Source organism: Leptinotarsa decemlineata, unplaced genomic scaffold (assembly GCF_025532065.1).
Source record: "Leptinotarsa decemlineata unplaced genomic scaffold, Ldec_3_MD MMD2_P_RNA_scaffold_4, whole genome shotgun sequence".
Classification (NCBI taxonomy): Eukaryota; Metazoa; Arthropoda; class Insecta; order Coleoptera; family Chrysomelidae; genus Leptinotarsa; species Leptinotarsa decemlineata.
Genome location: NW_027412531.1, coordinates 561,062 through 574,605, shown reverse-complemented (window position 1 = coordinate 574,605; position 13,544 = coordinate 561,062). Strand labels below are relative to the sequence as shown.

The following is a 13,544-nucleotide window of genomic DNA, read 5'->3' as shown; positions in this document are numbered from 1 at the left end:
TGCCGCAATAGATTTTCAATTATTGGAACACACTTGCAGACGGTTTCGGGCTGCTTGGCCACTCGTCAGTGGCTGTTTGGCCACTCGTCAGTGGCTGTTTGGCCACTCGTCAGTGTTGTATATCATCAACATAAAGTCGATGATTTCCGATAATTGAAAATCGAATTCCGTCAGAGTATCATTCCTCGAACTAAGCTGAGGGCGACGATAAACCTGTTGTTTGTTGTAGTTCACAGGCGATCTGCCTGTGATATTATAAAGCTGTATTTTTGTTTCTTTAAAATTGGTTTGCTTTGCTATAAAATGGAATCTAATATATATACAGTGCATTTCTTTAATGCCTCCCCCCCTTTTATTTTTTGAATGGGGTCAACTCAAAATTTGGGATAATGAAACTAATGCATGAATACTTTATTTTGAAGTTAAATTGACAGATGAAACTTTCAAGATGGAGCTCTGTACTTTTTTTATGAGGCTTTTTTTATAAGCATTATGAGGCAAAAGGTGTACGAAACTGAACCTGTTTCAATGTTGAATATACGGCAGAGAATAATAAATATTTGTAGAGATATTTGTGTTACTGTGTTCAAAAATTATATTCTAGGGTTGAAGCATTTGTCAGGAGCTTCCAAAAGATGTGTCACAAGACCCCCTTCCCTTTAATTTTTGTTTCTAAGATGGCGCCCAGTCGCCATCTTGAAAGTTTCGTCTGTCAATTTCACTCAAAAATAAAGTATTCATGCCCTAATTTCATTATCCCATATTTAAATTTTTTGAATTGATAATAGGGGACATTAAAGAAATGCACCATAAACTTTCTTTTTATATTGCAATATGCCTCCTTATACACGGTGATTCAAAAGTACTTTGACAAACTTCAGGAGGTGACTCCTCACAATATTCTAATATGAATTGTCCAAATAAATAAATGTCCGGAAACGTTCCGTTTCCAAGATACAGGATGTTGAAGTTTTATTTTTATTTTCGTTTTTTTCAAATAACTTTTGAAATACTGAACTTAATTAAACGAAACTTGGTAATAGGAGGTTTTTGAGGTGTCGAATTCGAACCTGATGTTCTTATTGCTCTTACTCGTAGGGGGCGCCACCTACACGGCTTTCTCTTTTTTAAAGATTCATAACTTTTTTGGGCGTACTTCTAGCACATTTTTCAGTAAAAAAATCGATTCCTCTATCATATCTACGTAAATAAGCTACCCTTGTTACTAGTCGCTGTAAGCAACCGTTTTCTAAATATTTGTTCTTGAAAACTTCAAGTCGATTATTTGATAATCGATGCATGTTGAAGTTATTACGAACATTTTGCATTATTCACAAGAATGCTTTGGAAATAAATTTGACGTTTGTGAGTAGTTTTGGTAATTACATATTTTGTGACAGTTAGACGTTTTGTTGAAGTTTCCGTAAGTAGAAGTAGAAAACACTCATTTTGAAAAAATGGATTATTTAAACAATAATGCTCATTTAGCCGATATGCATTTCGTTTATGGCCTTGCGGATGCCAATGCGCGCGAAGCAAGACGTATTTACCAGGAGCGATTTCCAGAAACTAACACAAGAGTAATTGCTGAAGCTGTCAATTCTACTCAGTCCACAGTTTGGAGAATTATCCACGATCAACAGTTTTATCCATACCATATTCAAAGGGGACAAGCTCTTTTGCCACGAGACTTTCCCCAACGCATTACTATGTGTCAATGGTTTTTGAGAAAATTGGCTGGAAATCCTCAATATTTAAGATATGTACTCTCCACGGACGAGGCAAACTTCTCCCGAAATGCTATCACAAACTTTCATAACAACCATGTTTAGGCTCTCGAAAATCCGCACGCAGTTAGTGAAAGGCATTATCAGTATCAATTTTCTGTTAATGTATGGGCGGCAATAATTGATAAATACTTGATAGGTCCTTTCTTTCTTCCGCTCCGACTGAATGGCGCAACTTACAGACACTTTTCAGAAAATAAATTGCCGGGACTACTTCAGAATGTACCATTAGAAATTCTTATCCGCATGTGGTTTATGCATGATGAGGCTCCGGCCCATTTTAGCGTTGTAGCCAGGGAATTCCTTAACACAGTCTATCCAAATCGATGGATCGGTAGGGGGTAGAAGAACCTAACCAGGCGTGGGCACCAAGGTCCCCAGATCTAAACCCGATAGATTTTTATTTTTGGGGACATTTGAAGTCACTAGTTTATAAGACTCCAGTAGTGAACGAGGAAGATCTAAGAAACCGAATAGTGGACGCCTGTGAAACAATAAGAAACACACCAATAATTTTTGAGCGGGTACGAGATTCAATGACTAGACGACTGACTGCCTGTTTCTTCACTGAAGGTGGACACTTCCAACAATTTATTTGAATACAATTTAGTTTCGTTTATTTTAGTTTATTCTACATATTCAAAATTTCCTGAAATAAAATGTTGAAATTTCTTGCAAATTTTATTAAAACAAATACTGATTATGCACCCTTGATACAAAAATAACTATTTCGCTTAAGGATGTCATAAAGGAACGTACCCAACAGTAATGACCTCTTCAAACGAGTAAAACGTCAAATTCATTTCCAAAGCATTCTTGTGAAAAATGCAAAATATTCGTAATAACTTCAACATGCATCGATTATCAAATAATCGACTTGAAGTTTTCAAGTCCAAATATTTAGAAAACGGTTGCTTACAGCGACTAGTAACAAGGGTAGCTTATTTACGTAGATATTATAGAGGAATCGATTTTTTTACTGAAAAATGTGCTAGAAGTACGCCCAAAAAAGTTATGAATCTTTAAAAAAGAGAAAGACGTGTAGGTGGCGCCCCCTACGAGTAAGAGCAATAAGAACATCAGGTTCGAATTCGACACCTCAAAAACCTCCTATTACCAAGTTTCGTTCAATTAAGTTCAGTATTTCAAAAGTTATTTGAAAAAAACGTAAATAAAAATAAAACTTCAACATCCTGTATCTTGAAAACGAAGCGTTTCCGGACATTTATTCATTTGGACAATTCATATTAGAATATTGTGAGGAATCACCTCCTGAAGTTTGTCAAAGTACTTTTGAATCACCCTGTATGTACAGGGCTATTCAAATTGGTTTCTGTACATGGGGATCTCGTAAACGATAAGAGATAGAATGTCGGTTAAATCGTGGCAAAGTTGCGTATTTTAGAGACCTATTCAATGATGTAAAAAAATCGAATATAGCTCTTTTGGTTCTGGAGATATACAGAAAAAACAAAAATATCCCAAATTATTTTTTGTCTATATTTTCTTTATTCACACACATATTGAAAATCTGTCCACATTTTGCTATTGGTACTCGATGTGAGCTATCAGAATATGTTCATGAATCTTTTATACAGGGTGTCACCTGACTTGAGACACCCCCATCTTTCAATTTTTAAGTACGGACCTGTATTTTTTGTTGTAGTTTTTGTATCGTCGACGTTCACTTCATACTGAGAAATTAAATTAAATTTTATATTCCTGGATGTTTCGGTAATATTTGATTATAATTATGTGAATTATTCCCTTTTAAATCTGTTTCAAATCTGTTTTTCCGTTAACCAGCTGTCGCACCCCTACGAACGACAACCCTCAGAAGTCGAAACTTGTGCGAGCTAAGGATTAACGAGGTCTTATCTTTTAACGTGTGATTCCTAACACGTCAAATTACGGCCCTGGAAAATTCTATAAATCACGACTAATACGGTTAGATTTATCTAACACTTCAGTCGTCACTCGACGCTTTGAGTGCTTATTCCCTTGGTCTCTACTTCCACGATTTGAAAGCATTTTCGAAGTTCCATCGAAGGTTATGAAACTAAATATCGATTACATGGAAATATGTTGGGCTTCAAGTTTTTTAAACGAACTGACTTGTTATTTACCTGTATGCGTCCTCAAATGTAACTCGAGATTGAACCTCTGTGGGAAGGATTTCCCGCAAATATTACACACAAAAGGTCTATCGCCAGTATGCTGTTTGATATGGATCGATAAACTCTGAGAATCGGGAAACTCCGTTTTACAATAATCACAGATGTGTTTCAGTAGTCCAGGATCACCTTCTTTTTTCTCGTGAATTTTCATATGCTTCAACAGGCTATTTTCGGCGTAACATCCCTTGTTGCATATTTTACAAACGAATGGTTTTTCGCCACTATGCTTCAACATATGTTTGTTCAGCAACGTGATGTGGATGAATCTTCTTTTACAAATTTCACACTCGTGAGGTTTTTCTTCTTCCGGGACGTGGGTGCGCATATGATTATTCAAATAATTTTCTTCGGTGAATCCTCGAGGACACAGTTTGCATTTGAAGGGACGGTCTTCGATATGCATTCTCAAGTGCTTCTTGAAAGACTTCAAGTTGATGAACTGTTTTTTGCACACGTTACACTGATTGGCATTGCGTTTCAATTTCTTTGTGGCCAAAGCTGAAATTAAAAAAAAAAAACTTGGTACAACCAATTGAATAATTCCTTCAGCAATTTAATTATATTATAATGTACAGGGTGAGTCAACAAGACTCCCTCGATACATTGTTATCAGGAGAACAATTTTTCGAATTGCTCATTTTTTTTTTTGCAGAATAACCATTTGACAAGGGCAAAGAGTGATACTGAAAAAGTAAAAAGAATTCTTGGCGGACTCACCGATCAAGTAACCATAAAAAATACATTTCGGCTTGGAAAATACATCCCTGATAGAAACAGAACTATGAAAATTGTACTGAAGAACCATGAAGAAGCTATCTATATTTTACAAAATAAAAGAAACATAAACGTTCCTAATTGAATAGAACTGGCCGATACTTGATGAAAATCCATATTTAAAAAACTAATCAATAGAGTTTATTCTATGATTTTCGCTATAAGGGTTTTACAAAAACCGCGACACGTGTTTCGCTATACAATAGCTTCTTCAAGCATAAACTGTTTTTATGCTTGAGGGAGCTATTGTATAGCGAAACACGTGTCGCGGTTTTTGTAAAACCCTTATAGCGAAAATCATAGAATAAACTCTATTGATTAGTTTTATAAACGTTCCTGATGAATTTTTGGTCACAAAAAAAAAAAAAAAAGAATATTATGTATCAATTAAAAGTGAACTGAATGAACTAATAAATAAGGGCAAAACTGACAAAACTATAAAATACATAAATAACATTCCAACGATTGTTGTCAAATCTCCAGTAAGAAAAAAACTAATCACTCAGCATCCTGTAATACACTTCTGTAGTGAATTGAATTTTCATATAGTCTATCCATTCCCAATTGGAACGGCAATGAAAATAAGAGCACTACAAAGGGGTGTTCATAATCACTGCCCGGCAAATGGGAAATGTATATACTACCATTGCTTTTATGTTCAAAGCGTCCCTGGTACAGTCATAAATATTTCTGGCCTGTGGCCCCCAGTCGCCCAGATAGTTAGTAAACGTGCTACCAAATGTAGTTGAGGAATAAAGGCTCGGCTAGCTGGACTGGCTGAATACTAATTATTTGGCCGTTTCACAATATTTCTTTATCAGTGCCGTGTGTTCGTGAGGTTAGGTGAGGTAGTCAGTGGTTTTGCAAACTGATTTTTGAAAACTTTTTCTAGAGATCAATTACCCTAACACCAAACTGATATTTTTGCACTCGACGCGCGTTTCGCTAACAAGGTTAGAATCTTCAGGAGAAGCAAATGGATACTGAATCTGAAGACAAGGGTTAGCTGTTTATATACCTAAAGTTTTTTGGTCCGATGTGGACTTTGTTTGTTAAATGATGATTATCTTAATTGACTTCTCGGTAATTAACTAGCGGAACCACTACCTGCAAATTAATTTGTCAACAATAGATTAAAAAGGGGACAAATTAATTTACAGGTAGTGACTCCACTAGTTAATTACCGAAAAATCAATTGGGATAATCATCATTAACAAACAAAGTCCACATCGGACCAAAGAACTTCAGGTATTTAAACAGCTAACCCTTGTCTGTAGATTCAGAATCAATTTGCTTCTCCTGAAGATGCTAACCTTATTAGCGAAACGCGCGTCGACTGCAAAAATATCAGTTTGGTGTTAGAGTAATTGATCTCAAGAAAAAGTTTTTCAACTTTTACACCAAAGGTTCCAATCTCATCATTTAAACCGATTTTTGTGAAAATACAAGAGTTTTTGGGTACTTTCATCATAATGGCTTTCTGGAGACCTTTTGAAACAAATGATAACATTACGTGTGAGGAATCTGTGTCAATCGACAGGGATCCGGAATTTGAAAATAAGGATTTACATGTTCAAGTTCAGCGAGTAATTTTAAATATTCATGAATGCTTGAAGAAGGAAAACTGTCACACTTCACAGAATGCTATTATGATTAGAATATGCGAGTTAACGAAACTATTTCGTTTGACAGTTCTTCGAGTCATTAAAATAGGGTATGTCATTGACCATGCAATGAAACGAAATCAAAGAAATAAAAAATTCGCAAACGTTGATGGTGCTACAAAAGATGTGATTCGGCGAACAATTTATGGTATATACCAGGGGTCTCCAAACTACGGCACGCGGGCCAAATCCGGCCCACCAGTGTCATCAATCCGGTCCGCCAGTGTCATCAATTCGGTCCGCGACAGTCAATGATTTACTGTCATAAATCTGGCCCGCGACAGCCAATGATTATCTAATTGTTGTTACTATTGCTGTGATAAGTTGAAGAAGAAAAATTCATTTCAATTATTTGTTAGTTATTAATATGCTTAAACTCAGATACTTAAGTTTTCTTTGTCATCATTTCTGTCGCTAAGTTTTACCTTGCAAGTAAATAAACCGAGTAATTATCATTCTGTGTTTTCTTCTTCAACTTACCACAGCAATAGTAACAACAATTAGGTAATCATTGACTGTCGCGGGCCGGATTGATGACACTGGCGGGCCGGATTTGGCCCGCGGGCCGTAGTTTGGAGACCCCTGGTATAGTAGACATTAAGAACACCAATTCCCATTCTTCCCTTTGGACTAACAATAATCTCTCACCTATTAATTGTGAGATAACTAAATTAAAATTATTATCAATGTCAGAACTATTATTAGAAACTTTGATGACAAATGTAACTCCAATTATATAAACAACAAAGTACTTAGAAGTGCGTTTGAGGCAATCGGTGGAGTATTATTGAATTTGGTTAATACATCACCCAGAACTGGTAAAGTACCGCAAAAATTAAAAAATGGTACAGTAATTCCTGTACCAAAAAATAATAATACTAATGAAGCCATCAACTTTCGTCTGATAAATACTTTATCTCCCATTGAAAAATTGATTGAGATGGCAGTATATGAACAATTGATTGATTACATTGAAAGTAATAAACTGATTATGAAGAACCAATCCAGTTTTTGATCTAAACACTCATGTGAAACAGTATTACAAGTTTCAACATCCAAATGGAAACTTGCTGTTGATAATAATAAATATATAGTGACAGTGTTTCTAAACTTCAAAAGGGCATTCGAGACAATTGACATTAATATCCTACTAAAAAAACTCAAATATTATGGAATTTCTAGTTCAGTACTTGAATGGTTTGAAAGCTACTTCTCTGGTCGAACTCAACAGACTAAAATTATCAGGACATATTCAAACCTAAACAATGTCAATAATGGTGTACCTCAAGGTAGTATCTTGGGCCCGCTTCTATTTGTTCTTTACATTAATGACATTAACTTCATCAATGGATGTGAATCACTCAACCTATTTGCAGATGATACTCTGATTGTAGTGAGTGAACTTGAATCAGAATATCTGAAATCCTTTCAAAAAAATAAGATCAAAGTTACAGAAGGAAGGATTGGGTGGCCGCGAATCATACCTGGAGCTCATTACCTGCAGCTTTTCCTCCTTTTGCCAGTAATTTTCTTCGGGATATTCTACTCTTCTGAAGCTTTGCAGCCTTCAAAAGTTGCTTCTGGGCAATTGCTTTTTCGTCATCGGAAGTATCTAGTAATGTTGACTGGATTAAATTATAGTCGTCAGTAAAATCGTCGTCATCACTGTCACCGGAAGACGTTTCTAGTCCGAAGTTATCTAGAAAAAGACCACCGGAAAAGTCATTGTTTTGATGATTTTCTGATTTTTTTCGCTGTTTCACTATCGACGGTTTACCGATTCCAAGATACTGGCGAAGACTGAGGTCGGACTGTTCACACAACCTCTTGAAAGAGTAGCATCTGCTTATCTGGTGAACACATTGTAAACATATCATACTGGGAAGACCATCGCCATTTTCAATCTGAAAATGAAGAGTTTCGAATAAAATGATTTTAAAAACCAACAGTAAGATACATACACATATACAAACACAAATCAACATACTCGCACCCATAGTCTGGGTCACAAGATCCTTTTTTGGAACACAGACCTTGCAATACCTCAGGGAATTACTAGAGAAAAATAATTTCAATAATAACGAAATCGATGAATTCGTTTCTCTTACTAATTTGTGTATGAAACAAAATCGGTTCCAGGTAGAAGGTTGCTTTTATGAACAACAGGAAGGAACAGCCTTGGGAAACCCCTTGTCCCTCTACCTGGCAGACCTGCTCATGAACAGATTCGAAATGGAAACCAAAGAAAAGTCGAAGAATTTTCCTAGGATTTGGCTAAGGTATGTGGATAATATTTCCGCGATATTCGATACCAAAAAATCGAATATTGAGGACTTTGTTTCCATTTTAAATGATAGATGTCCATCAATAAAATTCACGTATGAGTTAGAAAATAAGGGACAACTACCATTTCTTGACGTTTTGGTAATGAGGAGCCAATATGGAGGGTTAGAATACGATATATTTAGAAAAGAAACAAGCACGTACAGGTATATTCCTGACAGTTCACATCACTGTGGACGACACAAACGTGCTGGTTGAATTTTTTAGTGCATCGTCTTTTGATTTTCCCTTTAACACATGATAGGTTCACAAAAGAAAGACGTACAATACAGGAAATAGCAGCCACTAACGGTTTCTCGAGGGGTATTGTAGATGACATAATAAGGAAGAAGTTCAGGTTAAGAATGAACGAAATCTCGACTTTCAGAAAGAATAAAAACCAAGATAAATACATCTCAGTTCCATACCACCAATATACGAAGAACTTTGGAAAGATTTTCAAGGAACTAGGTATGAAGGTTGTTTTTAAAACAAGTCATACACTACAGAGCATTTTGAGAAGTCCAAAAAACAATGTCGAGAATTCGGAAAAGTCTGCAATGTACGAAATTGAATGTAAGGACTGCGATGCAAAATATTATGGACAGACAAAAAGATCTATCAAAGTAAGATATAAGGAACACATAGCACACTTAAAATATGGAAGACCTGAAAAATCAGCAGTCGCCCATCATATTTTGCAACAAAACCATTCCATAGACTTCAGTTCATTAAGATTAGTTAGACAAGTTAACAACAGGCAATTGGATGTCTATGAGAGTGTAGAAATAAGTAAACATAATATAGTCTAGTTCACATGTACTTTTTTTTGTAACATTTTTCAGCCCTGACCAAAAATTACGACCAAGGTGTCATTCGATTCGTATTTTTGCCTAGAAAGTTTAAGGAAAGGTCCGAAAACGCGCCGATGAAAATTACAAAAGTTATAAACAATTAGGTGAAAAAAAAATGGGGCTTTAGTTTTTTCTTCATATCTCGGAAAATTTTTAAAATTTTGGAAATTTGAAAAGATCAATGAATTTGCGTAAAAAAAAATCCCGACTCCCGAAACTGTATCTCGATTATTTATAATTTTTACAGAGCCCTGAAAATAGAGCCAAAAGCGGGTAGTTTGGCTTCCGCGCGCCTTTCGTCACTCTGACATAAAAACAAAAAAAATTATTTAAACATATTAAATGTAAATATTGAAGAATGAAAAAATTCATGTAATGTTAGGATACATCAATAAACAATAATCCGCAGTCAAAAAATTTTTACCCCAATTTTAACGTTAATTATAAATTTGTTAATTAACAACTTTTTATGAATTGAAAATTTATATAAAAATCCCTATAATTAATAATCTAAAACCCTGGCATTTTTTTCCTTTGGTGAAGTTATCCTTAATAGGCAAAAAAATAGATTACCGTTGCCGAAATAAAAAAATTGTTATTTTCTATTTTTTTATTAACAATTGAAAATTATAATTTTATAGAAAATACATTACAAATTTTTTTTTTCTAATTTTTTATTGTTTCAATGTCTCATGGCTAAAAACTAATTAATATTTTTTTTAATTTTTTACAGCTATTGTTAATACATTTATTATGAACAAATACATTGTTTAGAAGCAATTCGAATTTTTTTTTGCATTATGTTAATTGAAAAAAATCATGATTAAAAAAAAAAGGTTTCTTAAAAAAATTTCTTTCTTGCTAAAAAATGCGTTTGTTAATGTACAATTGTTTTTTGCAACTGAATATTAACATTAAGGAACCGTTTTTTTTTAATCATAAATTCTATTGTTCTTTATGGTTTTGAAAAAAAATGTTTTATTCTTTTTTTAGTTGTTTATTTAAAAAAAAAATTGTTATAAACAATTTTTTTTTCAAAACTTTGTTCTATAATAAAAGTAACTATGTGTTTTTTTTAATTTATTCTATTTTTTATAAAACTTTTAATATTGTGATACCTTGATACTTGTCTTTTTCATTTGCTCCTTCGCTTTTATAATTATAATAACTTTCAAACTATTGCAATTGTAATTATAATTTGAATCCGGAAGATCGGGGTTGGATCAAATCTGAAACAATGTTCCTGCCGATAAAAACAACGGAAAAACTGGCGTCTGACGACTTACTTAAGCTGGTTAATTGTGCCTGCATGAAAGAGTGTAATAATCGATGTGGATGTGAAAAAGCTGGGTTTCCTTGCTCATCTTCATGCAAAAATTGTAAAGGTGAAACATGTTCTAACAGTACAAGACCATCACTTGATGATGACGATGATGATACTGATATCATGATTGGTCGATTAAATGCTATCGATAGTAATCCCGATAGAAATGAAGACGACCTTAATGATTATCAAGATTTTCCAGTAGGAGTTAAAGAACAATAGAATTTATGATTTAAAAAAAACCGTTCCTTAATTTTAATATTTAGTTGCAAAAAACGATTGTTAATTAATTAACGCATTTTTTAGCAACAAAGAAATTTTTTTAAGAAACCATTTTTTTTCTAAAAAAAATTCTAAAAAAAATTTTCGAATTGCTTATAAACAATGTATTTAAAAAAATTATTAATTAGTTTATAGCCATGAGACATTGAAACAATAAAAAATTAAAAAAAAAATTGTAATGTATTTTTTATAAAATTATAATTTTCAATTGTTAATAAAAAAAAATAGAAAATAACAATTTTTTTATTTTGGCAACGGTAATCTATTTTGTTGCCTATTAAGGATAACTTCACTAAAGGAAAAAAATGCCAGGGTTTTAGTTTAATAATTATAGGGACCCGTTTTTGGCTCTATTTTCAGGGCTCTGTAAAAATTATAACTAATCCAGATACAGTTTTGGGAGTCGGGCCTTTTTTTACGCAAATTCATTGATCTTTTCAAATCTTTTTTCAAAATTCCAAAATTTTGAAAATTTTCCGAGATATTAGGAAAAAACTGAAAAATGTCACCAAAAAGAGCTAAATCGAGTACATGTGAACCAGACTAATAATATTATAAATAACGATGACGGACCTATACCAAAGAGCATACCATATAGCTTGTTGAAATAATATTGTTGGGTTTACTGATTACTACATAAGGACACATTGCAAAAATAATTTAGATAGGCAATATTGTGAAATTAATTTTCATATAGCTGAAAATTGTTTTATATACAGCTATAACAGTTAAATATTTATTGTAAAATAATAGATAAGGATAAATTGTAAAATTAATTTAGGTTGGTATACCTGTATGGGTGGTACACCTGGATGATTTACCTGTATGGGATATCTATATAGCATAAATAGCGTTAGCTTCGCGTTAGTTTCCAGTTTAATCTTCCTATTTGAAGATGATCACTTGGTGATCGAAACACGTGTCGAGATGTTAAAAATAATGATTTGGTGTTGGGAAAAAACTCCAGTAATATTCATTACTACACCAAACGTGCCAAACAGTGCATCATTAGATGAATTGCGAAGGCACATTTCAAAAGAAAATTTTGTCAATACTGCCAACAGAAATAAAGTTGTAAAAATGTTATTCAGTTTAAAATTCAATTATTATGTGATTTAGATAGATTTTGAGGAAATTAAACACGTTGTATGAAAATAATGTGGTATGGGAATAAAGATATGCAGGAGCAATTGTGAAAAGAAGGTAATGTTTTACCAGTTTTTATTGCCAGAAGTGGGTTCTAAAAGCGTCAGTTTTTCAAATTTCAAGTGGCTGTATTTTCGAAAGTAGATCGGAGCGCAGAGTTTTGACTTTACATATGCGCAGTGAAATATTCATCAAAAACTAGAACCAGCCTTTGAACCAAATAATAACTTTCATAGTTCATGTAAAAGATATCGTTACTACAAAATTTATTAAGAAATAATTTCTAATATCCCACAAAATATTTTCCCAAATATTTTCAAATTATTTCATCTCTATCACTTAGCTTTTTCAATATCAATTTTGAATTTTCTTGAAATGAAATGCACTTGTAGGCTACTACTTCTACTATCAATTTTCCATTCAAGAAATAGGAGAACATGAATGAATGCCTTAACAATATAAACTAAGAATGATCCACCTGTAATCCATTAGTAGGACGAGGTACTAAATCACGTTAATATATACCTGAACTGAAGAAAATCCCATCAACATTTCTGCCAGAATCACAGACTGTCCTGTAGATTCATCCTGGATGAATACTGATCGCATTTCCCCCTTTTCAGTCAAACAAGCTCTGCAAATCTTGTTGAGGTCAAAATGACCTCCTGGATGAACTTTTACTTCCATGGCAAACCAAACTTTGAACATAAATAAACAACCTCATACACAAACTCGTTTACTAGTTAACTCGTAATTGTATACAAAAAACAAATGGCGAATCACAAGTCCTTTCTTCCACTGGTCGATTGCGTTTGATCTTCTTCTTTTTTCTCCTTGTTCATTTTTAGGTGTTGTCACTGCCACAGTCCCAAGAAGCTAAACTTTCTAATCAGGAGAGTCAATCGGCTCAAACCAATCACAAAGAAGAAGCATCTAGTGACGTAGAACATGAGTGGAGTTATATAAGGGCTAATGTAATCAGTCATTTTTAGTTGAATGTATAAGTTTGGAAATGTCCTTATAGGACGAAACTGCAGTAACGTTAGTAACAAATAAAAGTAGTGATAATCATAGAAAGTTTCAATTCTCTTTTCTTCATTAATCAATTTATTGTTAATTTCAACATATAAGGAGGGGCATTGTCAATATGTACATGTATAACATTTGATTCCGAATCGAGGCTTTTGAAAAAGTTGTTTTCATATCAATAGTGA

The 13,544-nt window shown here is 33.6% G+C and overlaps 1 protein-coding gene across 1 annotated transcript in view; it reads right to left on the bottom strand.

Moving 5' to 3' along the window:
- LOC111516908 (uncharacterized) overlaps positions 1–13,152 on the bottom strand; it is a 37,386-nt gene extending 24,234 nt beyond the window's left edge. The window contains 3 exon segments of the mRNA XM_074186627.1: positions 3,914–4,462; positions 7,901–8,306; positions 12,856–13,152. Of these exon segments, the coding sequence (XP_074042728.1) occupies positions 3,914–4,462; positions 7,901–8,306; positions 12,856–13,038 (1,138 nt within the window). The 5' untranslated portion in view covers positions 13,039–13,152.
- Positions 13,153–13,544: the final 392 nt, after the last annotated feature.